Source organism: Trichoplax adhaerens, genomic scaffold (genome assembly GCF_000150275.1).
Source record: "Trichoplax adhaerens TRIADscaffold_4 genomic scaffold, whole genome shotgun sequence".
Taxonomy (NCBI): domain Eukaryota; kingdom Metazoa; phylum Placozoa; class Uniplacotomia; order Trichoplacea; family Trichoplacidae; genus Trichoplax; species Trichoplax adhaerens.
In genome coordinates, this window is record NW_002060946.1 from 6,050,879 (window position 1) to 6,068,180 (window position 17,302).

At 32.7% G+C, this 17,302-nt stretch overlaps 1 protein-coding gene across 1 annotated transcript; it reads right to left on the bottom strand.

Annotated features, from left to right (window-relative positions):
• Positions 1–10,867: 10,867 nt before the first annotated feature.
• Positions 10,868–11,422, bottom strand: TRIADDRAFT_55889 (uncharacterized protein; the record flags this gene model as incomplete). Its single annotated transcript, XM_002112116.1, has 3 exons — positions 10,868–10,891; positions 10,932–11,207; positions 11,321–11,422. 3 exons carry the CDS (start codon positions 11,420–11,422, stop codon positions 10,868–10,870), a joined length of 402 nt encoding a protein of 133 aa, XP_002112152.1.
• Positions 11,423–17,302: the final 5,880 nt, after the last annotated feature.

The following is a 17,302-nucleotide window of genomic DNA, read 5'->3' on the forward strand; positions in this document are numbered from 1 at the left end:
AATCAGTGCAGTAACAACAGTACTGTACTTGAACAACCTACAGCGCGCTTACATCACTACAGTAGTGGAGATTGTAGTCATTCATGAAGGCATTGGAGATAGCCTGCATGATGTTGAAAGAAAATAAAAGATGAAAAAGTAACATTGAATGCAGTTATCTAACATTGGATTATATCATTATCGAACGTTGAATTCATCCAGTGGCTGTACTTACTGTACACGGTGACAGCAAATCTGGGTATTGCGTTGCTATCGTAAGAAGAAGCAAAGGCTACCTTTCAAAATCCAAACGCTGTCAAATATCGGTGTTGCTTTCGTGCCGGTTGCTATTCAAGGCGTTTTATTTTTTTTATTTGGGCCTTTAGTATCCAAGCTATAGTATAATTGCACAATACTGAAGCAGAAAAAGAAGAAGAATCAATAAAACGGTTTAACGAAGGAAAATGGCAGTCGAAACCCTATATAAACTTACGACGTATGGACAGTAAAACGGTACGGATGAAGGGTAGGGTTAAACGATACGCTTCAGTACCTTCACACGTACAGTACTGTACAGTATGTCCTGCTGTACACTGTACAGTACAGTACAATGTAGTATAGTACGGTACACTATACTGTACTGTACTGTACAGTGTACAGTACAGTACTGTGTACAGGTACTGAGTGTTACAGCAGCGACTACTCTAAAAAGTTATTGTTGTCTCTCGCAAAACTGGTTGACACTTTACAGTACTGTACTGTACAACACAGTGCAGTGTACTATACTGTACACTGTACACTGTACACTCACGATCACGTGAACGCACTGTACTGTACTGTACTGTACTGTGCACTAATGTACTGTACTGTACAGTACTGAGTTTATTTTCTTTGCAGACTCGGAAAAATTGGATATCGTAAACCTACAGTACTGTACACTCAGTGTACAGTACAGTATGTACTGTACAGTACAGTACAGTATACTGTACTGAAACTAACGTTAAATTACTGTACACTGTACAGTACTGTACAGTACAGTGTACAGTACGTACTTTATACCGTATTGTACGGTACTAATGTCAGTAGACAGGGTTAGGGTTAGTACTGTACTGTACGCACGGCCAATCAGAAGTACAGTACTTTCCAAAATAGTCCCTGACTGCGAATACAGCTCCAAGTACTGTAAGTCCGTAACGCTCTGTACAGTATAGGACGATACTGTACTGTACGAGGAGTAGTCGTAATTACCTGAGGTGAAATGAAAATATCCATTGAACAAGTCGAAAATCAAAGCGGAGTGCATTCAATCAATAGATATTGTCATCTAGTTGGCAATCCTTTCCCTCACTTTACCGGATACAAGGCGGTAGAAATGGAGCTCACCTGCCCATGATACACAAAATTTCGCTCAAAATCAACCCTATGATCATGACCAGAAATGAATCAAGCATCCAATGAAAGTATGGTGACGAGCAAGCAATTCAAGGTAAATAGACCAAAAGTAGAGTAAAATGAGCCAATGGATTACTGTAGCTCTTTGTCAGTAAAACGGCAACAGCAAGCATAAACGTTCAGCTAGACGTAAGGAGAAATATGGTGACTTCTATGAGTTGGAGGATATTGCCTACGTACCGATTGAACTTACAATAGGCAGATAAGATAGGTATACCGCGCCTGTAAACAATTTGTAAACTCCATCTTACGGAGTCACCAATGCCTATACACTATACTACACAGTACCATGTATGACGTAATAGCAATTAGCCAGGTCTAAAATAGCCTAATGATGAGGTAAAATGACATCGCAAACGCAGTAGATCCTTTCAATCTTATATTGCACTAACCTCAACGAATGGATATGGATGCATTGCCAAAGGATCAAAGTTATTGATCTAGTTTGCTAGCATACGTACAACTAATATTAATAACTACGTGTAAATGGATTATACTAATGGATAAATACACGCGTATATATGACCAGTACAGTACTTCCCGCAATCCGTCACATGAATTGCAATAATGGACTGATTAATTACAATTATTATTATTCTGTAATGTAGGTACTCTATACTCATCAGAAAACCAAAAAAGCTAAAACTTGGCAAGATGGGATATTAAAATGGAAAAATACTACTAATAAGGTAACCAAGTAGACTAATCACAGATTGCAGCAATACCAGCATACTGTACATTGTATTAGCAATGAGTAATCATTTCTAAGATAGAGAAACCGCATCGAATGCCACAATTTTACGAGCCATACAACATGCAAATTACACTATCAAATGCTAACCTAATTCACAGTAAAATAGCCAAAATGAACTTCAATTTACCCTAGCGTATTATCCTTCAATAAGATTTGCTTTAAAAACCAAACAGAGATCGAAAAGAAATTCATATTTTACGATGTCTTGCTGCTGCCATCATTCAAGGATGCTTATTTTAATTATTCCTATAACTTACCCATTCATTTCTTTAGGCTATGCTGTACGACGAAACTGCATCATCATTACTGGATTCTATATTTATAAAATCCGAGAAGGTTAGTCAACACAACAAATTCCATATTATCAATCAAGATAGTTACAATGACTAAATGAGTGTAAACTTATCCCTGTTCCTACCGTATAGATAGACAAGAGTACATTAAAGATCTATTGAAATGCAATCAACAGATTTGCGCTAGCATTTAGTGCGCATATACCTTAATCTGGCCCTTATTAATAGCCACTCTTTTTTTATTCAGCTCTCATGCAATATGGATTTAGAAACCGATCGATATTTGATCCTGATCGACGAAGAAATTTCAAATAAATCATCTGTGCAAATATCTGAAGCTCCTACTAGCTCGATTTCTACCTCGAGCCCTACTGTAAATTATACTAATCAATCTAATTCTGTATGTAAATCCAATGTCCACAATTTCCCTACACAGCATATCCCATTGAAACCTAGAAAACGTAAGGTAATACCAATTTAATCCGGATAAATTTTCCATCAGTGATGAAAATACTGAGGAATTGCGTCAATTAACAACTACTCTAGTATCAACGTCATGTATACTTACTGCGTATTGATAGCTATAACCACATACGAGTATATATGCACTTGATATTGTTGTATACCTTATATGGAAAGTTGAAGTGAATAACTCTTTGCTCATTATTCGGTGATATTTACTATCGAGATATTGCTAATTCTGACTATTATTTCAGGCTTTCATGACGCCTTGGTCTAGCCGTAATAAAATGAACTACTATAATCAAGATAAGAATAATGATATAGTACATACAATACAAGATCATCAAAATACTACCAAAAGTCTGGATGGTAGTGTTGTAGATAATGCTGGTATACAAACTACAAATAGTAATATCCAACAAGAAGAAAAAGTAATCTATAGCTGTGAAATTTCTAAAATCTCTGAAGAAAATGTAGTTGATAAATCAAGTGTAGAAATTAGAGATAGTAAGCAATCAAAAGAAGCAATCAATGACCAGAAAACGTCCCAAACTTCTAATAAACAACATGTAAACAATTCTGGAGCAGAATTAAGAGATTGCACTATGAGCCAAATACGAGTACAGGAAATAAGCGACAGCCAAAAAGCCTTTCAGTTTTCCAATAAAAAATTTTTAAATAACTCTAACATGGAAGATGATGATGAAGTTAGTTGTAATGAAGAGCGAAAAGTGATTGATAGCCAGACGGTTTTTAAAATTTCTGATGATAGCCTTTTAAATAGCTCTAGCATGGATATAGAAGATCCAGAAATTATTCTAGGACAGAAAATATTCGATAGCCAAGAAATTATTAAAGTTTCCAATGCAAGCCTTCAAAATAATTTTAATGTAGAAATGGAAGAAAACGATATTAAACAAGAATCGGAGATAATACCCTCAAACACGCCTTCTAATAATAATCATCAGCTTGGAATAAACTTAATGGATGAATCGAACAGCTCAACAATTGCTAATCATGCCAGTGGAGTGAAAAACCGCAATCAACTTCAAAATGTTATCGAATCAAATAAGCGGAGCGCTAACAACATTATCCAATTATTAGGCAACTCCTCTTCGATCAACTGCAAGGAAACTAGTGTAATAAGTGGTAAAAATGTTTATTATTTTGAAATTCTACTCGATATTATCAATTTTGTACAATAATCCCATATTGATCATAATTGTTTATATAAGCCATCATAATTCATACTTGACATGAATTATTACCTAATGTATTCTAGATTCTAGGACAGGAATGGTAAAAGGTCTATATGAAAAAAAATCTACAATAGCCTATAGATCTCCGCTAACGAGAACCAATTTAATGAAACGAGATGGAAATTTGGATCGATATGATATCGATAATTCTGAAATGATAATGAACAATAATAAGATGACAAAAGGAAATTCTATATCTCAACCAGTGAGTAATAAAATTTTGTGTTTGGGGTATACTAAAACATCTTATTATACAAAAAGTATCTTTACTTTTAATAGAAAATTCAGGAAAGAAGCTTAGTTAACAGTGGTTATACCGATAAAAACTCAGGTAGATATAGATTATACGTGCAAATTATCATAACTACATAAAAGTGACTTAAATTTTAGTTCGATCACTGTGTATCGTCAAATTTATTTAGGCAGCCTCAAATTTCCAAGTAATGTTTTGGATAACAATAAATCACTAGAGTCTGAAGATAAAAGAGAAAAATTTTTAAACATCTCTAAGAAAATTGGAAAAGGAAATGTACCTCACGTAAGTTTTTTAGGCTACCTACTGCGATATTGTCGAAAAATTTATTGCATTCATCAGATCCTGTTTTGATGATACTTATGAAACAAATCAAATAGCACAATATTGATATATGTTCATAACTACCCCAGATTAATGAAATGTGCAAAGAGTTACATTTCCCATCACGAGATTATTGTCGAAAAAAACGAATCATTCGCCGTGAAGTTAGAATTTCATCATCATTTGATAATATTCTATCGTACAAGTCGGTCTTAACCTCAGCCATTAGAGGTTTGCGATTTTATGTAATATTCATGTTTATTTTTTAGTGATTGATTCAACTAGCATTTCATATGGCTGTAGTATTTTGAGCATATTTACGTTCAATTGTATCGATCTGTAGAACATTTGAATATTATCTTGTATGAGCTGGCATGCAAATTTCATACTGAGACGGAAAATTGCTCCTCTAAAAGTATGATGAGTACAAGTAACGATCATTCTGCCAATTCGTTATCGCTACAAAATCAGATGGTAGATAAGAAACTAGTTGTTAGCTCGCGTAGTGAATATAAGGGTGACAATCTAGAAAAGGCTTTGAGACGAAAGGTAACAATAATAATTGCCGTATTAACAGATCGAACTGGCTCATTTTAATATTACTTGATAAAATTTCTATTATAGAAAGTATTTCTCTGCCGCGATTGTACTCTCTTAAGGTATGTTGTGTTTTATTTAATAAGCCGTACATAATGATACATAGCTAATTCTCCAATGACTTCACGACAAGACTATTAATTCAATTATTTATTATTATTATATTATCATAGAAAGCAAAAACAGTTTTCAAAGTGGTCTAAAACAAGGGTACCTGCTTCAGTGTGGTTCAAGATTTTATCAACCTTGCCATTATATAATAATCACAAACACTATTTCGATTACTTTTAATAATCATCTAGAGAAAATCCAGTAATTGTGACGAGGACGAAGGCTCAAGCCGTACAAAAAACTTATTGCTAGTGCTCAATAGGAGAGATAAATCATGCATCTTTTCGAAAGGTATTGACGGTATTTGTAGTGCTATTAAGACTACTTTGAAAATAAATATTGCATTAGCAGTAAGGTGCTATGACTTACTGTAATTTCTTTGTTCTGCGGCTTACCTTGTAGATGATATTTGGGTAATTTCTCAACAGCTTAGCTTCGAACCGTCACTTACTTTTATCGCCAAAAGTACGTTTTATGGTCCATCTTCTTCATCAGAAATAGAAATTGTTCCAATCAGGTATACCTTATATGTTAAGAAGAACTTTATTCTCGAATTGATATCTAGCTATGCTTTCGATACTTAAAAGCTCTAAATTGATACCTTACATAATTTCTAGCGGTTTCCAGCCAAGTAAATGGATCTCAGGAAGTCAGTAGAAACTTCTTAAGCTCTAAATATTTTTATAGTTTATAGTGATACCAATCATTTAATTTCCTTATTAATAGGCAATGGTCGTTCGCTAAATATTAACATGATATATTTACGATATTATTTGCTTATTATTTAGCAACGGTTAATGCCATTCTAGCCTGCAATGGAAGTTCTGAATTCGCCTGTCTAGATAACCTAGCAACGAAAATTACCGTAGAATCTATGCCAATACTTCCTCATTTATTGCAAAGGTTTAAGCATAAAATACCCCTAGTTGTAATGAATAATTTAATTTAAAGATAATAACTATCGCTCCTTTAGTCCAAATGCTCTCAATGTCAGTCAGCAAAGAATCTCAGCGAGCAACAGATTTCGTTTCCGTATTCCTTCGAATCATACTATAGATGTTCCAGAGACTGATGTGGTGATTACTACTTTAAGATTTAAGCTAGAAGCATATATAATATTGTATCTTATCTTCTGACTATATACCACGAATATCATAGTATTTATCTCATCATTCTTTTTCCGAAATTGTATCAACCTTCATTACTAGTACGAATTATTTCTTATAGGGCTCTTTGTTGAATGAAATGATAGTTGCCCACCACCTCAATGCAGTATGTCTACTTGGAGCATTTTTGCTTAATTTTTTGCTCTTTTAAACTAAAGTCGTAAAATCGTACAATAATTGTCTATTTGGTTAAAATGTGTACAGGATCAGTCACAAGCTTTGAGAGAATGCTGCTCCATACTTCTAAGAAATGAGAAATTGCCTCATTCCATTACGTTAATACACGGTACTTTCTATTTGGCTAAGTATAGTGCCTTTTTGAACTTATTAATTTCCAACAATTACAGGTGTATTTGGTTCGGGAAAAAGTTACTTCTTAGCTGTTCTTGTATTGACTATGGTAAAACTTTTCAATATGGAAGTGAGGTAAGGTACTTTTAACTTATCTACTGATGAAGTGAATGTAAAGCCTACTCTTATAGTGAATCTAGTAATTGATCTATCTAATACGCGCAAGTATTGATATTTGAGCAAGATCACAATAAATATATTTTATAGTAATAATTTGGAGAAGAAAGAATTTCCTTGGAAAATACTTATATCATCAACAACGAACGTAGCCGTTGACCGGATCTTAATTTAGTAAGATACCAAAAATTTTACTTTCTTTTATTCCTTCATTATGATTCTATTTCACTTTCATCTGCTAGCTTGCTTAATTTTGGTTTTGAAGCGTTTGTTCGTGTTGGCAGCATGAAAAAAATCTCTAAAGTTGTTTTGCCTTTTAGGTAATAGAAGGGATATCAGATTTTATTTCTTGTTTCTCTTGTTATCGGAACGATTATAATTATTATAATTTTAATGTGACTCTCTAGTGTGCATAGCTCGGGCAGTGATAACGAAGAACTTCGAGAACTGCAAGACATGCTCAAGTCCAACTTGCCGCAATCGGAAAAAAAGTAAGGTGTAGATTAATTAAAGCGCAGTGTGATATTAGCTAGATGAATTACTCTATCAGATAAGTGAGTAAGCACGGTACAAGAAAACAATAATTGCTAATATTATGATACACTAACAGTCAGGTCAGGAAGGCAATCGAAAGTCTAAAGAAGGGGGAAAATAAAAAGGTATTTCAAGATCAAACTTAAGTATTGTATTTGAAATGTCAAATACGGAATAGGGTTTTTAGCTATAAGGTATAGTAATTATAAATCCTTTGTTCATCAAAACAGCGACTAGACACTGTGAAAGTTGTTGCCGTTACCTGTGCTGCAACAGCATTTCCATGCATGCAGCATTTAAAATTTCCAGTAGGTGAAAGTAACTTTTAGGCTTAAAAATATCGCTTCGGAACTGAGCATCTTTCTGTACTCGTATGTAGGTATTAATACTAGATGAGTGTAGTCAAATGACCGAGCCTACGTCTTTGCTTCCTATGGCAAGGTGTAATCTCAATATTGTATTTGATTTATCTTATAAATGCATATAACAATCCACTAACTTGTTTCTATGAATACAGATTCCAGTGTGAAAAGTGTATACTGGTTGGAGATCCTAAAGTAAGATCTACTTAATATTAGAATAGCAAATTTTTTGATTTGCTAATACCCTACAGATAATAATGTATTTTGGTTCATAGCAATTAAGTCCTACGATTCAAGGCTCTGAGTGCAACCACGACTGTGGCCTTGAACAAACGCTATTTGATAGGCTTCTAAAATTAGTAAGCATTGGCAGTTTTACTACCTAAGAGACGTTAATATTTAAAGAAATTTAATTCTACTTGTCATGCATAACTTCCAACTTTTAATGTTTAATGCAAATGGAGGATCGTAGCCCTATCGTCTTGCGAACTCAAGTAAGTCGTAGCCGAAATATCTTTTAAATTGCTGATAATGAAGAATTACAAGTGGCTATTTTTATTTTGCTGTAGTACCGTTGTCATCCTACAATAAGTCAAATTGCCAATTGGTACGTTCTTTAAATCATAATAATTAGCGCTGGCATTTACATTTTAGTCGTATCACTAGTTGAACATTATGAATACTAAGAAAATCTTAGTGAATATTCTTTGTTGATTTAGTTTATTTTATGAAAATCAACTTCTTAATGGCACTGATGAAAATTTAAGAATGCCTATGTTTCAGGTTTCATTCAGTTGTAAAGTATTATATGTGTGAAAAGTTTATTTATGCAGTATTTAACTATAGATAATTTTGGTGTAACTTATCTATTATTTTCAGTCGCAAGAACACATTCCTTTGCCAACTCTGTGTTTCTTTGATGTTAGTAATGGACGTGAAAGTTATGATGCATATGGTAGCTATGCAAACGCTCAAGAAGTAAGTTGTAATTACTTTCAGTTATCTATTTCAAGTACGAATTCATATCAGTAGCTTTGATTACAAATAATTTGTCCTTCCAGGCTATATTTGTCGTTAATCTCTTGAATATCATCGTAAGCTATGGAACTGCTCCTGAACAAATAGGTTCATACATATACTACATAGAATTTACGTACAACCAAGATTTAGAAAATATTTCTGCTGTATATATGTACAATATCATTCTGGTATCAAAGTATTAACTTAAATGCTCAACATATCATTAGGTGTTATTACGCTTTATAAATCTCAACTTCAAGCTATAACAACTAAGCTGTCCTGTTCTAGGTTTACTTTCATAGTTTTTACTGATTTGCTTTCTCCTATTCCTTATATAATATGCTGGTATTAGGACATAACAGCATGTTGATTAATTCCAACCTTTATTATTTAGCGTCTTAGCAATTGGTGATATTAAATCAATCCAAATCTCAACGGTCGATGCTTTTCAGGGTGGAGAAAAGGATATCATCATTTTATCGTGCGTTCGTACGGAGCATACTGGCTTCATAGATTCCGATAAGTTAGTCAATAAATGTTATGTAACAGATGAATATATACACTTATAACGCTTATTACAGCTTTGGAAATAAATTTTCAATGTTTTATTTAGAGTGTTTACTAATCTTTTACAAAATTCTCTATAGGAGGATGAACGTTGCATTAACTCGTGCAAAAAGGTAGTATGATGGAAAAAGAAGATAAATTCTATGAATAATTAAAACAAGTTCAAAGAACCATTAACAACATTTTAAATACTGTTTTCTTAGACATCTATTTGTTGTAGGCAATTATAAAATGCTATCTAAAAATCTTACATGGAATAGAGTCATTGATCATTGTCTAGGTAAAGCCGTAACAGTAATTCTCTTTGTAGCTATTAAGCGGTAGATGCTGCTGGTGTATTGTCGTACTGTATATTATTGATAATAAGTACAGTGAATAGACTAGTTTCCTGCTAGCGAAATTTGAAACTGTGCGCAAATTAAACAATAATTACTTCCCAAAATTATAGCCGAAAAGCATGGATTACAAAACTCAAGTGATATTGTTAGACTGTGGAAAGAACGAGCACATAGCGGCGGGATTGATTCACAAAATTCTGTCAGTTTTAAAATATTAGCTTAAATTACAATTCTCAGCATATTCTTGTTTCATAAATTTTAATTTCATTACAGATTACTATCGAAGACAGTTGTGACAAAGATAACGTTAGGAAAAAGAACATAATTAATGAAAAGATTTTGGAAATTAGCGATAATGGATTGAGTAAGTGTACTATTCCTGTACAGAGTTCAAGCTGTAGTAAAGTATTAAGTTTGCCTTAATATATTTTGTAATCATTGTTATTCACTTTTTTTCAATGTATTTTAAACAGATTGTTTACAGTCGTCAGGTGAAAGCTCTAACAATTTTGATACAGAATCGACGGTTTGTAAGGACGTAGAAGATATTCCCAATTTTAATCTTGGAATTGACCTTCGAATAAATTAAATGGTGGACCTCATAGCTAAAATTAAATGATTAATCATACCGGCAGTTTGTAGTTGATATGTATAACTATAAAAGATGTTCTATATCGTTAAAATCTGTCTTATGTACATCTCTTGATATCTTCCTTTGTCTATTGTGTGGTCCTCTGACTCTTTTGCTAACTTCAAGCACTCTGGTTGTCGGATAAGTTGAGCTCTACGAGTTAAAAAATGCGATTTAAATTACTTTGGAAAGAATTACTGTCGCGATTAAGAAATTTTAAGTTACAGTTAGGAACGTTCAATATCAATTTTATATTTTACTGTGATAAAAAATGTTTATTGGGTTACTGTTAGATATCTATCTAGTAAATAGTGCAAAGGTCTTAAAAAATAATATATATATTATAATATACAAAGCTTACCCGGTCGCCATCATTTAAATCGGGTGAATCAATATGAAGCCCTATTGTATTTGATTTCACCTCATCTTTCTCAGTTGCATCGATATTTGTCCCCTGCGAATTAACCTTTTCATCTGAAGCAGTGGCGGATTGACCAGATTTTCCTCTAAATTTAAGTTTCTGTAATTGTCTAGCCAGAAAAGATGGTTTTTTAGATTCAGGGTTGTCTTCAGAATTTTCACTTCCAACTGTATCAATGGATTCTGTCGATTTTTCCAGTTCGAATAATTTGGTGTCCTGCGATTCAATCATTGATATGGTTGTTTGAGTTTCACTGCATAATTAATCTTCTTTGCTTTAAAATTTATAATATCTAAAGTCTAGTCTTATGATGCTATATTTTTGCCTACTCCTACATTGCTATTGTTATTCGATGTTTGACTTGATTTCCTGATCTTAATTGGATTCCAACCGATAGTGCTTAGGAAATTTTTATCCGTTTTTTCAGACATGACGTACAATTTTATGTCATTTGCTTTACAGTATTTGTTTAGAATTCTATAATATTTACCAAAAAATACCGAAAGATCAAAATTTTGTAAAAAATTTCTTAAATATCCACATTTCTGTGCACTACTGATACATCTAATTTATTCGTCATTTATCAACACTTGAGGAGAAGTGATTAAGAAGTGCTTTGTAAATAAAGTCACAATATATATTGGAAAATTCTGTCTGACCTGATCAATCTGGATCTTGTCTTGTAAGTCTGCTTTAGTTCAGGCGCCACGTTAATCCAATTACCAAAATTCATACCACAGTACTTTAAATACCTGGGTAATAGGTATTAAAGCAATCGGCCAAATACTCATATACAGTATATAAGGTTAATCTTAGTAACGGATTCGCAGACTAAGCTTAATGACTCAACGGCATCACGCGACATGGAGATATCATGTGAACTGTTCTACAAACAATTCCAACGGGGTCAGCCGCAAGCTATGCACAGTGTGATACTTAGCCGTACTTAAATATGATTACTTTGAAGATTAAAACATCTCGCCTGTAAATTAACATTTTAACACATTTTGAACAAACTAAAAATACTATCTTGTACTGGCTATAGCTGATTTTCCCTTCTTTCCTTGATCAGCTTATTCTAAAACAACTTTATAAACTCTGTAAGGTAATTATTAAACCATTGGACTAAAATAAAGTAAATCGATTTTACCATCAACTTATGTGCAATGCATAATATGGAAAGATACAAGTAATACATCTACTACAGTTTTATCTTGGCGTAAACGATTATAGGATGCGGCACACAGTAGGTCTGCTTAATTCATAAGAGTTGAATGATATTATCCAGTATTTATACCTAGTAAATTTCTTCCTATAACGAAATCGAGAGAATACGGTTGTATTGTCACAAAATACACTACATCTAGCCTGTACTGTACTGTACTGTACGCCTATACCAATAAAGGTAAAATTCCTCAATTGGAAATTGCATCTAAGTATGATAGCTGTGCTTTTCATAAATCTATAAAGCATTATCAAAATCAGTAAAGTGAAAGAAACCAAGCATCCATAATACAATAATCGCAACTACTTAATTGCGTATTTAGTATAATTTCAAGAATTTAAATAATACTCCTAGTTAATAGATGTAATCGAATGCTATCATATCATGTACTGCAGCAATTAATGCATAAGCAGCAATAAATTATCTTCATTTTTATCTTCCTTATCTAAATTGATAACTATTTGACTATTTGACTCTTATTCTTTCTATCTTTCGAACCTAATGCGAGATTTTGGGACATAAAACACTACCTTGGGTTTTCATTAAAATTTTAAGTTATCGTTTGAATTAACTACTGAGCGATGAAAAATTTCTTATCGAATTCTTATTTTGTATATATTCAATCTTTCTGCTATTATCTTATAGAAAATTATATTTCCATCCTTATCTGGTTAATAGTATATTATTCTATTAATAGTTAAAAGAGTTTATTCATGGAATCCTAGTTGGAAATCATAAAGTTTAATACTTATTTTCGTACAAGGTACATTGTATGAAAATACCATATGATTTCGATCTAAAACAAACTTTTAAAGTCAATTGAATAAGGTACTGACCCTTTTATACCCCAGATAAGTTTTAAATCTATTCTCTAACTAAATGTTTGAGATACTGTATATTCTGTTCTAACTTAAGGAATAAGAAAGCTGTTTAATGCTTTATTCTAAAATGTTTATTGTGTGAATCCTTCAGTGAGCTGCCTCAGCTAAATGAAATTGAATATGTATGACACATAGTGCATTTTGTTTTTTTAGGTCATACCGCCGTTCTAACCTTGCTAGCCTGTAATTTGTCATTTCTTTTCCGATGCTGCAGTTAATTCTAAATAGCCGTATATATGCAATTATGCTGTAAGGATTTGATAAGTTCATGAAAAGTCAAACAATAAGTGAACTTGACTAGATTGCCAATATTGAAAGAAAAAAATTGTCTCTGAAGTTTATTGCCACTTGTAACGACCATTTCCATACAGTAATGATTGTGAATAATAGCTATTTAGCATTTCTTATAATAAAAATTTCTTTCATTTAACATTTTACATCGTCTATTAGAGCGCCTTTATGTAGTAACGATAAGAGTCACAATCATGCCATAAGTAAATGTTAAATGCACAACATGCTCTCAGCAGAATGAAAGACAGCTGATTATGCAGAAGGATAATTTTTGTCAGGAAATTTTAAGCAGTGACTTTTTAAGATTTACTTTAAGAATAGCAGTATCGATGGCAACTATGACCTTACGATAATTTTTAGCCAACGGCATTAAACAGATGGTATTCAGGGAACAAAAGCAAAGTAGTTATTGCAACAACGAATCTAATACGAGATGTATAAGTTACATTATAGGTACATCAAGCGTTATCAGCAAACAAACCGGTATAGCAAAAGCGAAGGCCATTCATGTAATTCCGGCAATGCACTCTCATGAACATACACCGTAACGCAAAGGGTAATGATTATTTTTGAATATTAAGACACTGACTCAGAAATATTTGTACGCATATTTTCCAGCCTTCTTAAAAGGACTTGCGTAATTCATGAAATCTGTTTGTCTAGCCTATAGGAATTTATACAATTGATTTGTGATATTCATTACTTCGAATCATCCTGACAATCCATAAGACTTTCTGACAAATTATTAGGAGCTTCATTGCCTATATTTTTAACTGAAGGTTTCTGGAGAGAATACAAGATAAAATAGAATATGTCAATGTTTCAATTAACTTCATATCCAAAGAGCTGTGAACGAATGGAAGAAAATGGAGATTATAACAAGCTATAATCAAATCTAACCGTGAAAACCGACGAAGACGGTTCGGATGATCCATTTGCATCACTCGCGATTGAGGTACCACCACCCCGATTGACAGGAGATGGTAAACTAAATAATTTTTCAGCTGAATGCATAAAAATTTGTTTATAATTAAATTATTTCATAAACGTAAGGAATGATATTATGATTACTAAAAGAAAACAGACGTACATAATTTATTGGTTGTTAGCGGATGACCGCAAGGTAATGGACTAGAAATAGTCCTTTCTCTCTTGTCTGCATCACTGGTTAAAGATCGATTCATGCTGAATGATCTGTAATACGCGTAGAGACAGTTTTCTGTAAATTATTAACTTTGATAGAAGCAATAACTTGATATCTATTATAAGTCGTTATTCCTCTAATATGGTCTCACAAAACTAATACCTATCCTCATCTGTATCAAGACTTGATTCGCTTTCAGATAACACCCGACTTAACGCAAGCCTTCTTTCCTGCTCCATGCTTAACTTTCTTTGTAATTGAATATTTTCATCAGTAATTCTTTCTTCTTCGAGAGCATAACTTCGACTTTGTTCTACAGCTAATATTTCAAGCATTGCAAAGATGATTAAAACCTTACTTAGTAATTATTTTGACTCCGTATTCAGACTATATGAAAGATTATTGGACAAATATGCCTATTGATCACTTTACATGTTAAGATTAGCTAACTATTAGTTCAGTTTACTATCATTTCGTGATAAATAAAAGCAAGAACAATATAATCAACTTACTTCGAGTTTCAGCTTCAACTAATTTCTTTTTTAATATAGTAACCTCAGATTTTAATTCTCTACATCGTACAGTTAAATTATTGATTAATTCTTCGCGATTTAAATTTTCTATAGAGTCTTTTTCTTCGTTAGAATTTTCTTTCAGTTTCCCGGTCAATGATCTAGGGTATCATAAAGGGTTGTATTTCATAAGGAATAACGAATATAAATCGTTATTGTACCATGACTTTGGTACTCATAGCATTTTAAAAGGAAAATTAATGTTACAATAATTTGCATTTAACGATTGATCATATCAGGTTACGTGATTCAGTATGATAGTTAATACTAATAGATCGTAACATTACTTCTTCTCTTGTTCAATTCTCTTGATTTTCTTCCATAATTTATTAACAATAAATTCTTGTTCATGTTCCAAAGCATTTTCTAAATCGATTTTTTCTCGCTGCAACTGTTTCAATAACAGAATAGGTTACAAAATACTATCTATACACATGTTCCGATAGGGTAGTATCCTCAGACAAATTAGGGCTAAACTATTCAAAAATTATAAAATGACACTACGACGATAACAAGATATAAAGTTAGCCTTTCTCGTGTATCGTGCGTGGCAATGATTCTTGGCTAAATTACAATTTTTATATGTATTACTGCGGGAAATGACTCATACAATTTTCTCATCCTTACTAAAACTCAGAGTTTTCAGAAGAGGCAAAAAATCATGTCGGAGTAATCTTTGATTTTTTGCCATAATATATTCGTATTTCATGCATTGATCTACAAGTACAACAATAATATCGATTATATTACCCTTTCCAGATTATCTTGTTTAACCGAAATATCGCGTTCAAGTTTATTAATTCTTCTTGATAACTTTACAACTTGATTTTCCTGTTCCGCTTCTAGGCTTTTTTCCAATTGAACCTTTTCTTTACGTAGCTAATAAAATTGTACAATTCGACAGGGTCAATGATTTGCGGGTAAACTTTATATTAGTGAAATGATTTTAATGCCATTGCACTGATCTATTTAATTAATTAATAATAGTATCAATATCAATAGCAGCGTGACCTAGACTTGAGAGTTATAGTACCTGAGCTAATTGACGAGTTAAATCATTTGTTAGGTATTCTTCTTCTTGCTCATAATTAGTTGCTAGTGTTTCCTTTTCTTTCTTTAGACACTGTATTTTCTTGAGTAAGGTATTGGAAATATACTCTTCCTCTTGTTCCGCACGTACTTGCTATTTATAAATAAATAACAGCAGATAAACCGAATGATATTATTAGTACTGTGTATAGCATGTATGGAATAGCTCATTGAATGGATGACGGCGTTCTAATAAAGTGTACACAGTACATACTCGTATGTACTAAGATATATTCTATCAAGAGACATGAAAACTGCAATCATTTTTAGATCGTTTATCTCCACTGTACTCCAAGAGATATTAACCGTCCATCTACAGTACTATTTTAGGTCGTCAGTATGGTACTGTATTGCATGCAGCCAAGATTAACTTGTTATACGTTGAGTATAACCATGGTTACAACATGACTTGATATGAATACTATTTCAAGCTGATCTACGTATATGATATTGCATCACTATCAATAACTTATGTTGACAATCTATTTACCATAGCAAACTTGAATTCTATATTGTATGATCGCTATTCCGATAAGTACAGTTATAGACTTGTAATAGCCAGCCATAATTTCATGGTTGACTATTTCTCAACCGAACATCATCGTAATTTAATTATCTCCTTGACTCCCTCCTTGATCTACAGTATATATGAGTATATATATATATATATATATATGTCGTATTGGAGAAAGCAAGAAGAAACTACAGCATGACTACCGGTGATAATCGTGCATACATCTTATTATTGACATAATTCCATTCTCATTTCCTGCTATAATGCAATCCATGCTACAACATGATAAGGGTAGGCTGATTGCTAGATTGTCATGCTTTCATCGACCAGTTGTACAGACAATTTTCAATCATTCGTCTATTCAAATCTTTAAGCTAGATTAAAATTAAAAGAGATAAATAACTTACAATATTAATGCTGTCTTGATGAAGTTTTTTATTCTCTTCTAGTAAATTTTTAATTCTCAATTTCAGTGTTTCCACTTCCATTTTAAGAACGACATTCTCTTGCTGTAAAGTAGCCATACGATCAACTTCTCGCCTTCGACGACTGCTATCTTCTTGTTCGCTCGAACTCATATCACTATCGCTGTAAC